This window comes from Dermacentor variabilis, chromosome 1, assembly GCF_050947875.1.
Source record: "Dermacentor variabilis isolate Ectoservices chromosome 1, ASM5094787v1, whole genome shotgun sequence".
Taxonomy (NCBI): domain Eukaryota; kingdom Metazoa; phylum Arthropoda; class Arachnida; order Ixodida; family Ixodidae; genus Dermacentor; species Dermacentor variabilis.
The window spans coordinates 81,728,199-81,740,249 of NC_134568.1; the positions used below are offsets into that span (position 1 = coordinate 81,728,199).

General features: G+C 46.4%; 1 protein-coding gene across 2 annotated transcripts in view; it reads right to left on the minus strand.

Annotated features, from left to right (window-relative positions):
• The window catches only part of Uch-L5 (ubiquitin carboxy-terminal hydrolase L5), a 49,821-nt gene that overhangs the window by 4,525 nt on the left and 33,245 nt on the right, over positions 1-12,051 (minus strand). For both annotated transcript variants that reach the window (XM_075690668.1, XM_075690676.1), the window contains exons 7-8: positions 2,510-2,576; positions 977-1,076 (exon numbers count right to left, since the gene is read on the minus strand). In XM_075690668.1, coding sequence (XP_075546783.1) covers positions 977-1,076; positions 2,510-2,576 — 167 coding nt within the window. The remainder of the gene's footprint in view (positions 1-976; positions 1,077-2,509; positions 2,577-12,051) is intronic.

Below are 12,051 nucleotides of genomic sequence, written 5' to 3' on the forward strand. Positions count from 1 at the left end.
TGATGTTTAAACCACTGTTGAAGCAGCGCAGAACTTGAAGTGGAAAATTAGACAACCTGACAAAAGTTCCAAAGTCTTCGCTGCGCTGTCAATTCAAAATTATGTGGCCGAGTTGAGAAAGGAAGACATTTTGCGTTGCTTGATTTGGGAAGTGCGAGGGGCATTGGAGGCCAGTGTTGACGAAACCACCTGTCAAAGTTTTATTATTCATTATTTTTAAAGACTGCCTAATATGCCAGAAATTCCAAATGTTAGCAAAAGTTAAAGTGCAACCTTCATTTCATATGGTGCATGGCAACGCTTGTGAAAGAGTTTTGCCACCAATGTTTAACAACGTGCCAAAAAGCTGTTGATCAAATAGATCAATTTCCTATGGCCCAGTAAGCCAAGAGTCAAACTCTAAAATTTCAGTAGGATGAACTCAGCCTTTTGTGTGCATTTCAGCTCATGCGAGAAACACCTTTCTATTATAAGTCCTACTGGTTTCTATTACTTTGAGGGGGGGGGGCACCGTTGGGGGCAGTGAGATGCAGACACTACTTGTTCCACCAATCATATTATGTTCTCAAGTCACGTTTACACGGGAAATGCACTTAGACCTTTTTTCTGTCCTGCATTTTTTTAAGTAGCCAAAGGGCAAATGGGTCACACAATGACACTAACTTGAAAGAGAAAAGCTGCTCTTCCAAATGAAAGCAGGATGTCTGTACTACAAAATGCAGTACAACAGCCACATGTTAAGAAGAAATTGCTGCTGTAGCATATACTGCTCAGGTTCAGCTCACACAGTAGGCATAGTATAAAATAGTAGGCATAGTATAAATTGATAGTGACAAGAACACTGATTCTGCAAGTTTAAGAGTTCCCAGATTTATGATAGAGCAGCTGAACATTCCAAAACCAGATTTTAAGATTATTAATTTTTTTTGCAATTCCTTGGTTTCAAAGACTCTCATCTTCTCTTAAAGAGACTCACAGACAACTGGGCATTCATGCTGTCCAACTGCTTTTGGTACAGAAGCTTCCGGTCCGTGATAAGTGCCATGAGGTTGAAGTGAATTTCACCTTCGTTGTACCTAGAAGAGACATAGGGATTAGGTTTGTACTGTGCAATGTTACAACACAGCTCATCCCAGGTAACAGTGTGGTAGGATAGTCTTGTATGTATAGGTACATTTTACCATAGATGAGAAACAGGGTATTTCATGACATGTCATTGACAAAAGTCCCAATATTTCATTTTAGGTGCAATATGTCTTCAAAAACAAATATTACAGCAATTTTTGTGCATAAAAGTGCCACACAGCTGATTAGTCTAGTCAGACTGCTATGAACGCTAAGGCTAAAAGCCTATGAAGCTGAACTTCACTGTACATTATACATTTTAGGATTTCGATAGGTTGGCCCCAGCCCCATGATTTTTGCCTAGCTAAGTAAGGTAAGAATGAATGAAGGTGAGAACGTGCTAGCCTGCACCAAAACTTCATTGAACTGATGTTGATGTGCAGAGATGTGGGAAAAAAAAAAAAGTTATGCCATGTCTCGTCTACCATGCAACTCAATATAAATCCCAATTACCTATCCTTACAAAAGTGAGAGACAGGAACAACTAGACTTGGCTGTCACTATCCAGCAACACTCGCATGTACTTTAGTGAGCTGTTTTGGAGCATTACCACAATCATAAATCAAGCCACAGGTAGGTGCTAAAAAGATGCCGACCACAAGATGGTGCAGCAAGAAATTGAGGGTGTCATGCTTGCATGGGTCCTTCTCATTGAAAGTGCTGAAGTGTATATACAATGTATAAATGCTTTGCAGTAATCAAAATGGCAATACAAAGAAACTGTGTAGCTCAATCATTCAAGAAAGAGGCAAGACATTTCACGGAATTCTTCCTGGGTATTTGGTCTCTTAAGGTACAACTGCAGTGCAAAAGCCTGGAACTTATTTCGCCAGACTTTTACGGCATGGAGCAACAATTAGGCATGGTTCAGCAGCTTTGGCAGCGTTTCTGAGAAGAGTAGTCCTCAAGTTACCCTGCTGGTTGGCACTTTTTAGCAATCATTGGCCCTTGTGCCACGAAACACTACATATCAGCTATCCCTGCTACCCTAAGTTTGCCCACAATTTTTCTTCCTGGTCTCAAAGAAAAGCCATCAGATACCCTATGTTGCCATAGAAGTGGTCCCATTATTAGGGTCTACCTGTACAAGATGGAAAGACAATTTGAAATTAGTTTTGGGTAGAATAAGTGGCAGAAGGTGTGCCCAAATTTCAAGACACTCATTTTGGTGCCAGATTGGCAATTTTTCTCAGGATGGCCTAGCAAATCTGATCAGGTGCACATTAGTGCAGGAGAATAAATCAATTTTCAAGAGTCATGTTGCTTGCACATTATTTTGCAATGAAAATTGTGGCAGTCACAAAAGCACTGCAAAAGCTCTCTACCAGACATTTATGCTACAAAAACACCAATAAAGATTGCCACAAAAATTTATTACACTTACTGTTTTATCCTGCTTTCAATGACTGGCCTGACAGTGTCAAGCCAGTCTGTGCCTTGAGGAATTGGACCTAAAGTAGAAAGCAAAATTAGATGTGTCAACTGTAAACAGAATACATTACAGGTGACTTAAGGGACCACTGCCATACTGTTCAAATATTGCTCAAGCAAGGTTGTGAAATTATCATGCAAGTGGGTGGCCACAAGAGTTGGGAAGCATAGTGAAGTATGCCAAGAAGCCAGAAGGAAATTTGGAATGAATTAGAAGCATTTTCCTGCTTACCAAGCTCTAATTCTTGTATTCTTAGCACAGCATCATCAGTACATATGAGGTAATAATAATTGGAAGAATTGTACGCAGAGGTGTGCGAATATCAAATTTCTTTAATGCGAATCGAATACAGTAGACGGATTTTTTGGACTCAGGAAATTCGGACTTGTTGGATATTCCGGACTTCATAAATGCACCGTCAGGGTTCCCATAGAGCTAATGCATTATCGGTACTGATTTTCGGATGAATTTGGGTGCCGAAGTTCGATTTTCAGGACTAAATCGCTCATTCAGAGCCACGCTACCTGGTATTGAAAGCCGCCATGTTGGATTTTATGCGGGTTTGGCTTTGAGTGGCCTGCTCTATAGCCTTCAAGATTGGGATGTGCACGCAATCCCCACGTCTCGGAGGCCATGCCCGCTCTTGAGCGCTTTTCCTTGGAACCGCTGGTGGCTTGGATTGGATTGGTGTCGCAGCTAGGTGGCTTGAGCCACCACCCGATTTCAAGGGTTCAGCCTTATCATCCATCCATAGTGAACGGTCACCATTGCCGCTTGTGTTAGGGTGCCTAGAAGGGGAGGTGTGAATACCGGCGGCGCTTTCCTTCGGGCGCGCGCGACCCCCTTGCGCACCGATGCCACCAGGGGGAATGTGGCGCTGCCGCTCGCGGCGGGGTACTTATAGCCTCGCTGGCCTGCACCTCCGTGCCTCCGCTGTCACTTGGTCTCGTCGCCTCTTTTGGAGGGTTCCTAGCGACAACCTGTCATTCGAGGGCGAGATGCAGTCGGCAGCGAAAAAGAAGGCGGAGCGTTGGCGCTTTGTGCCCGGATGTGATCCTGGGTGCAGGAAAACCTCAGAAAAAGTATCTCTTCCGTTCCCCTGCCTGCAAAGAAACGTTTGCCGAACGGGATCGAGCGATCCCAAGGGCCAGGCTCATTGAAGCTATGACATCGAGGTTCACTGCAGAAGTCATGACGTTATTTTAACATAGTTTTTCGCTCAAAATGGTGCATGATTGTTGTCTTTGGTATTTTAGACGGGGCAGCAAGAAAGAGGCCACCCTTGAAACTCTTCCGTTTCTTGATGAATGTGAGGCTCACTCCAAAGGGCTCGGCTTTCTTAGTAACAGCACTTCTGAAGGGCTGAGGATGAACATCCATTCAACAAAACACCTTCTAAAGTACCTTGCAGAAAACGCTGACTTCATGTACATGATGACTTCGAAACTGAGCCAAGAGGTCTCCTCGATTTGGCTGCACTTTCTGCACTAGTTCAGGGAGTGCAGCACTCTAGCACTCGATTTGCCAGTGCAGCTAGCGCCACCTGCACTTCGGCACTCGATTTGACGTCGTGCTGCACGAGTTCATGTACACTTCGGCACTAGATTCTCCACAAGTTCTTTTCTCGTGCACGTAGTGCAAGGCTTTTGATAGCAGACGACACATGCGCCTCCGTGGCCATGCGGGTGTTGGTAGAAGGCATCGACGGCGCCTGTTATTAGTAACGCAGCACGGACGCCAGTTTTCTTCAGGATGTGTACGCAGCATCTTGTTAAGAGCGCTTTCCGGCTTCAGCTGCTGCTAAGTGCACTGAAGGCCGGGATTTTCCCTCAGGTCACAGTTGTTTGTATTAATTTTCACGAGCTTACCGCTACCTCGACGTTAAAAAACCACATCGGTCAGTCGTTTGAAACGTTGTGCCATATGATTCAGAAATGTGTGGAAACCGCGCTCGGTCATGCTTTCTGAATAATGATGCCGAAGTTGACCTAATTTCTAGGTACTAATACATAAATTCTTTCCACAGGACCAAAAAGGCCATTGCGCACACGTTTAAGCTCGCGGCACATGTCCGCACACACCAACAAAAGAAAAGCCACAGCCGCCCAGTCGCAGCAGACGAAGGCTTGTACGTTCTTGCACTTTTGTCCTCGATTTGACCGCTGCACTGAGAGCGCTAGTGCCGCGCTACACTTACACTTGAAGAACTGGCGCTGCACTGGCACGACACTTTTCTGAACTAGTGCAAAAAGTGCAGCCAAATCGAGGAGACCTCAGACCGCCTAGAGCAATGTTTTGGCGTTGTGAGACAAGCGAGTGGGGCAAACAACTCAATGTATTCTAGTCATAAGGCATGTATACGTGCAAGCTTGGTAAATTGTTCCTATGTTTTGCAGAAGTTCGGTTTGCTTATGTAACAAATGTTGCTTGTGCACATCCAGGTGTCTAAGCTTCTACAGTCTAGCAGGAGCCCCAAGGCGGCAATATGCCGTCGGATGTCCTGGAGTTCTTGTTATCTGTTGAAGAGGCGCTGGCTGAACAAGAAAGCCACAGTGAAGACAGCGTGAAGGCTGTGCCAACTGATGCTGTGCAAGTGGCTTTGGACCACCAAAGTTATGTAAAGCACCGCAGCGACGCACGGCTAATTTATTACATTGCAGGTTATGTGGCGAGAAGGCGTGTTTTTCCCACACATTGTGAGGCTACAAAGAAGCATCTCTTAGTGATAAAGGCAATATCCCCAGAGAACTTCCATCAGAGGCATCCAAAGAGCGGGACCTTGGGGGTATTTTATAATTTTATATCCCTCAGAATAATTCTATAAGATGGCCAATGCCCATGAAAAGAAACTCACGCGTTCCTTCAGTGTAATACACTTGCATGCCAAAGCTGTGGCCGAAATGTTGCAGTCAATTCGTGACGTGCCAAAAATTGGTTGCCTGGACTGTTCTGTTACACTGACAGCCTCAGTTATACGTTTTTATCGCCTCACAAGGATTTACTTTTTGCTTAAAGGTGTCAGTCAGCAGGGTAGGAGAAGAAACGGAAAACACTGAAATTTTGTGTGTTATAAAGTTATGACAATTTTTTTCCTCACTTGTAAATAAACGATTTCATGACCAGATCTGTTGCTTCACTGTCTGCAATCATGGGAAGTTGCTTAAATGAGCATCAAAATTACATGCTACAGGTCAAGTGCAGACAGAAAGTGGTTTGTAAATACGTCGAGACGAATTGTCAGGTAATGTCTCTTAATCTGCAGACATTAGAGAGCTTTAGAATAGGGGCCCCAAAGATATAGCGTCGAAGCCACTGCGCATGCGCGAGACGCAAACTGCGTTTGGGTTTTGCGTTCGGAACGCTATTTCACCGATTTAGCGGGAGCCCAAATAGCGGCCCCAAAAGCTTTGCGTCAGCAAACATGGCGACACCCATCGAAGGGACGGCTCTAACCTAGCACCAAACTGGGTTCGGTTCGTGGTAACGCGTGAAGTTCGGAAGCTAGGAGAAGTGACTGCGGCTATCGCTTTCTCTCAACTAGCGTGTGTTATGAAGACTGATTCATTAGACGCTGCTGCTTCCGAATTCGTTTGTGGATTTTATGGCTCGTAGGCCTAACACGGCTAAGCTTGGCTGGTAAAGGCACGTAAAGTTGGTTTGCTCAAAACTAAGCGCAACTAATTGTTTGCTGCTTACAGAATAACCTCTAAATTGTAATTAAACGTGAATACATGGAAGTCAAAATTACTATTCCTATCTTAAAATGGTATAGTTGATTTAATTATTTGTAATAGCTTTTCTTTGATGCCATAGTGGCGCTGTCAGCGCAAGACGCTATCCGCAAACGCAAAACCCTATTCTAAAACTCTTCACTCCTGCGTGCCCCAACGATAACACCCGCAAAGCTCTTTGGGGCCCCAAACTGTTGGGGCCCCTATTCTAAAACTTTCTATTACCTGATAAGCATAGGGTGATTGACTACTGTACGTGACTACGTCATAGGGTGATTGACTACTATGCGTGCGTCACGCATAGGGTGATTGACTGCTGATCTCGAGGACGACGGTCGCATTTTCAGAGAGGCGAAATGCAAGGCGCCCGTGTGCCGTATTATGTCAGTGCGCGTTAAAGAACCCGAAGTGGTCGAAATTATTTCGAAGCCCCCACTAGCCCCTAAAACCCTGAGCCGCTTCACGAAATGTGCACAGACAAAACGCGTTTGAATCTCGATTCAGTGTGAACTGCACCCGTAAAATTTCACAGGAGTAATGATGTGGGCTGACATAACATCGTTTTCACGATAAAGATTAATTCTTTGACGCTCGCAGAAAGCGCGCGATACTCGAAATGGGCTCACTTTCACTTGGGTGCTAGAGATGCAGCCGACGCGAGGCTGGCGAGGCGCTCATTTCGGCTGCCTGCTTCCCGCACCTCGGTCAACAGCGCCGCCCCGTGGCATTGGTGCGCTGTGGGGTCACGTTTTCGCCGCCGGTATTCACACCTCCCCTTCTAGCCACCCTACTTGTGTGCAGCATGCTCGTCTCACGGGATATTCTCGCCTTTCAGAAATGAATTTTTACTGTGTGTACTCGACGCTATGGCCCGGCCTCGTGGCTCTCCGTCGAACATCGCAAAGAAGAAATGTGGCAACTACGCCACTTTGACTCTACAAAAGAAAGCTGCGATCATTGAACTCGTGGAGAAAGGACAGACCCAAGCTGACGTCGCGAAGCAGTTCCAGCTGTCCAAGCAAGCAGTTTCAGATTACGTTTGAAAGAAGAGCAAGATACTGTTAGATACAGGACCTTTTCCTGAGCCTCCTTCAAGTTCAGCAGACCACATCGAATCGCACCACAGCAAATTAAGGAGCGCAGAAGCAGCACATCTACCCCGTTCCCAAAGCACGGCACGTGCAAACGAGTTGGCGTCCCCCACCTCGTGCGCCGCAGGTGGAGCTATTTACTGCTTGACTTTTCCCGAAAGTGTAGCGGGAGCCTGGCACGGTTCCAGGTAACACAGGGCCCGAGCAAAGCTGCTTTGTAGCACTGAAACATCGCCCCCATCCGCCTTTGTGACGGCGCTTGCAAGTCAGAATGGCAATACCGCAGAGAGAAGTAAGCGTTCGGACAATTGGGGCCCAAGGAGTGACCCTGTGCGCCGGGTGTGACACAATCACACGGGCACCTACCATTGGCCGAAAATGACGACACCTGAGCGGGCTCGCCGATTGGCCGAAAATGGCGTCACCTGAGCGGGCTCGCCAATTGGCCGAACGTGAGGTGACTTCGAGACACCAAAGGGCTTAAAAGACACAGACCAGGAGCAGCAAGAGAGCATTCCTGGAGCATTCCTTCATTCATCTCTTTCGAGCTTCTTGCCATGGGCCGCAGCGTCCGAGTTGCTGCCGGCCCGTAATGACTCTATGACTGTTAATTTCTTGGTCCTCTCACTGTAAATAATGTAAATAAACCTCCAGTTTTCATCTTAAGGTCCTCCTCAACCTCAGCCAACACCGGCACCCAACGGCAAGGTCCAAAAATCTGGGGGACAGCAATTGGGATTGTCCTCCAGATCCAACACTGTCTGCCTTCGAGAATTCACACTTGAAGGATAAAAAAAACGACCGCAAGGGTGATCATCTGCAGCTGGAAGACGAACTTCAGAAATCGTGCGCGCGCAAAATCACGCTGCGCACAATTTTGCGCGCTGTGCACAAGGACACATGACTAGCGGTATGATTCAGTGCTACACGAATACTGAGGCAGAACAAGCGGATCGCAGAGCATGATCACACGCTGGAACATGGTTGAAAATGGCATAGTTTCAGTACCTGTGCACGTGACTGCGTGACCGTGGGAACAAACAGATGAAGTGGAAGTACATCTCTCTTGCTTCGGTGCGAAGTAAAACAAAAAACATGCAGACATTCCGTTTGTGTTTTATTATTTCTCTAAACTTCAATTCGTCAATTCAAGCAACAGATTACATAAATGACAGATGGTGCCTTGAATAATTCTCGAAGTCACGTGTCACCACGAATGACACTGCAGATCCGAGAACGTAGGTGCAGGGACACGAGTACGTCACCGTCCGGCTTGCAGCGCAGCGGCCGCAAAGAGAAGGGAAAACAGCGTTTGGATTGAAATTTCAGACCTTTCCATGGCGCGCAGCGATGTAATTCATAGCGAACACGATCGTTGGTGTGCATTGTATGCTCTGTGCTTGTCCGTTCAAAATGGCCAGTCTTGGTGAGGGGCCCTTTAAACTGTGGCTTAAAGGGGTGCTGACAAAGAATTTTCCAGTTCCCAGCGACAGACACCCTTAAACAGAAGGCCAAAAATCTTGCCATCAAGATGTACGGACCGATAATGGTGCTGACAGGGTGGAGCTGCAATCGAATGCGACATAGCAACAGAAGTTGGCGATAACTTGATTGCCGACCTACGAAACAGTGAATGGACATTCAGAAGCTTCTACAGTCTACGCATTTGCCACTGCTGATGACGACTTTGAAATGTGCACAGAGTCTAGTGACGATGAGATTGTGACACAAGTGCTCGCGCTTCAAGAAAATTATTCCGGATCCGATAACAAGTCTTTCAGCTGTCCTCAACCAACGACATCAGACCCTGCCAGTACGCTGATGTTGCTGTCAAATGTGTACGATGAGAGGACGACCCTCGTGCAAATACAAGCGGATGTTGTCGCACGCAAGCGCAATATGAGGCAAGGCACAATCCGTGACTATTTCAAAGTTGATCTGCAAAAATAAAGATCATTTTTCCTATTCACCATTTTTACAGGCTGTTCTTTTTTTGGAAATTTTTCCTGTACCCTTGAAGTCAGAAAAATCAGTCGGTCACTGTACAGTCAAACCTCGATATAACAAAGTATAAGTTTTCATCATCTCTTTTTTGTAGAACACTGTATTTAGAACCTCAATATAATGAAGCGTGTTTGTATGTCATTTTAATATAACGAAATTTCATTGCAGTCGCAAAGGAATGCCGAGACAATAAATGGAAACTTCAGATGAAAACTTCGGTGGACGCAGATGGTCAAATGATTGAATTAAAAGTGGCTGTTTGCAAACACACCTCTCACATCGCGTGTGGCTAGACAACCGAAGTGGGGCCGCATCATGTTCGGTGTAAAGTCCAAGTGCGGTAAGATCTTATCACGCCCCACGCAGTGTGTGCATTAGGTGCGCGTGGAAGTGTGCGAGGGGGAGAGAAGACAATGGCTTCACGACTGCCGCCTTCCCGCATGAGCAAAGGGAAAGAGGGGGAAAGGGGAGTGAGCTCGCGTTAACATGATCAAGTGCTTGTGAGGTGGCAGGAAGAGGGGGAAGTGGGGGGCTAGTTGGCCACATCTCGAGCGTGGCTGTAAGTGCCGTGCCGCTGGGCGCATACGCAGCCGCACACCCTGCTTTAGAGGTAATCCGCAGCAGCTGTCTTACCAGTATTGTGTAATATCAAGTTTCGGTGACCCGTTGGAGCGAGAGGCAGACGAACCGTTCGCTCCCCTCCACCGGCGCTTTTCCTGATAGCGTCGTCCCAGTGCACGTGAAAGTACGACTGGCTCCGCTTAATTCGTACCCCGAGAAGATATTGTTGACGACTCCCCAATTTATTAAAGTGGATTGTTTTCTCATTCAAATTACGACGAGGAATCTTGTAGTAAACAGGCACTCCACACGTATGACACTGTCGTCGCAGTTCTGGAGAAAGTTGTTGTTTTGCTGCTCAGCGGTGCGAATGTAGCTTTGATGCTTCGCCGTGGAAACGTGCAGTTTCAAGTCGCCTTTGCCACCGTGAGACATGCTGACGTCGTATCGACACATTGTACAAAATGCAAAATGTTCTCCTTTTCTGATGTCAAAAAGCACGGAAATTCAGAAATACAAGATCGCAAAAACTTCTGCAAATACCTTTTCTTGGGCTTTGATAGCGCCATGGCATCAAGCACACGAGGATCGTAACTTTACACGGTGCACCACACACACATGGCCTAGCCAACACTAATCATACACACAAGCGCCGTTGTTAGCAGCAACAAGATGCACCATGGAGGAAGGCACGCATGAAATGCAAGAGCTACATTGGCTCTGGCTTTGGTCGCTTACTAGGCACCGTAGTCTGCTGCTTAGTCGATGATACTGATGGTGCTAGTGCGGCCGTTGTTGGTGATGCTCATGATCACGATGTGACTGTAGATTCTGCGGTGCTGGTTTCACAAAAACCATTATTGCAAGAACAGAGACCACTTTTCGGGAGATATAAGACGGTGATCGTACAATCGGAAAGTTCAGTAAAAAATCGGGAGTCTCCCGGACGAATCGGGAGCGTTGAAAGGTATGAAGTACCACTTTGGTGCCCTTTGACCATCAGCAGACGTTTGAGTTTTGTTCACAGGGCTGAATATTCTCTCACATTCAGCATTGCTGTGGGGAATGGAGAGAATACCCAGCATAACCACTGAAATTCTCAGGAGCCTGAGTTATGAGCCGACACTTCTAACGCTTCCTAATTGCGACCACTGCACATCGCACCTTGGCTCATTCAATATGTCGGCTGGAACCTGATATGCTTGCAAGTTGGCAAACTCGACTTCAAGTGCGTCGATTGCTTCTTCTTTTGATTTGCCACTCTACTGGGGTAGGATAGCGGGGAACGGCATAATAAAATGATGTATGCTGTTGAATGAAGCAGTTTCCAGAGCTTGTACTTGAGCAACTTCAGCTATATTGAGATTGACGTCTTCTAGCGGGGATTTGTGGCGAATGTAATCGCATGCTGCCATTAAGTACACATGTACAGCATAGAAGAACTCTCTCTCAATGCAGGTCAGTGTCTCAACCAGAGTAGGTTGTGTTGCCAATGACTACGTCTTCATCACCTTTCTGGTTCTCTGCAGCTCCATAGTCAACTTCTAGCAATGAATGACATACATTGACAACACCTGCACGTACAAATCTAGTCAGGAGATCCTTGAAAAGGTGGTTCAAGAAGCCCTTCAGTACATGAATCTGAGGAGCCTATGCCCGAAGAAGGCAGTTTGCCTACTCAAAAAGCGGTAAAACGTTTTGGAGAAAAAGACAGCATGCCCTGTTTAGCTCAGATGACAAAAAATAAAACAGGCACTCCTCACGGGCCACGTGGCTGGCTTCACCAGAATCCTTGGTATGACATTTCAGTGTTTTTGCTTGAGGTACAGAATGAGCTCCTTTCCTCTTTAGCGAGAGTTTATCACTGTCAGTGCTTTTTTTCCCCGAGGCCTGCAGCAGTCTTGTGAAGATGTGTAGCAGACTTTGGGGTCAGTGCAGGGTTCTTGGGGGTTTGTGAGGAAGTCTCTGGAATTTGGTATGACTCCAAAAACAAGCTCTGCTTGTTGCACTGCTTTGTTTCAGATAAAAAAAAAGCTGAGTAGTGGTTTCCACTGGTCGAGCAGCTTCTTCAAACACTTTCCCAATGACAGCCAATATGTCGGCAAAT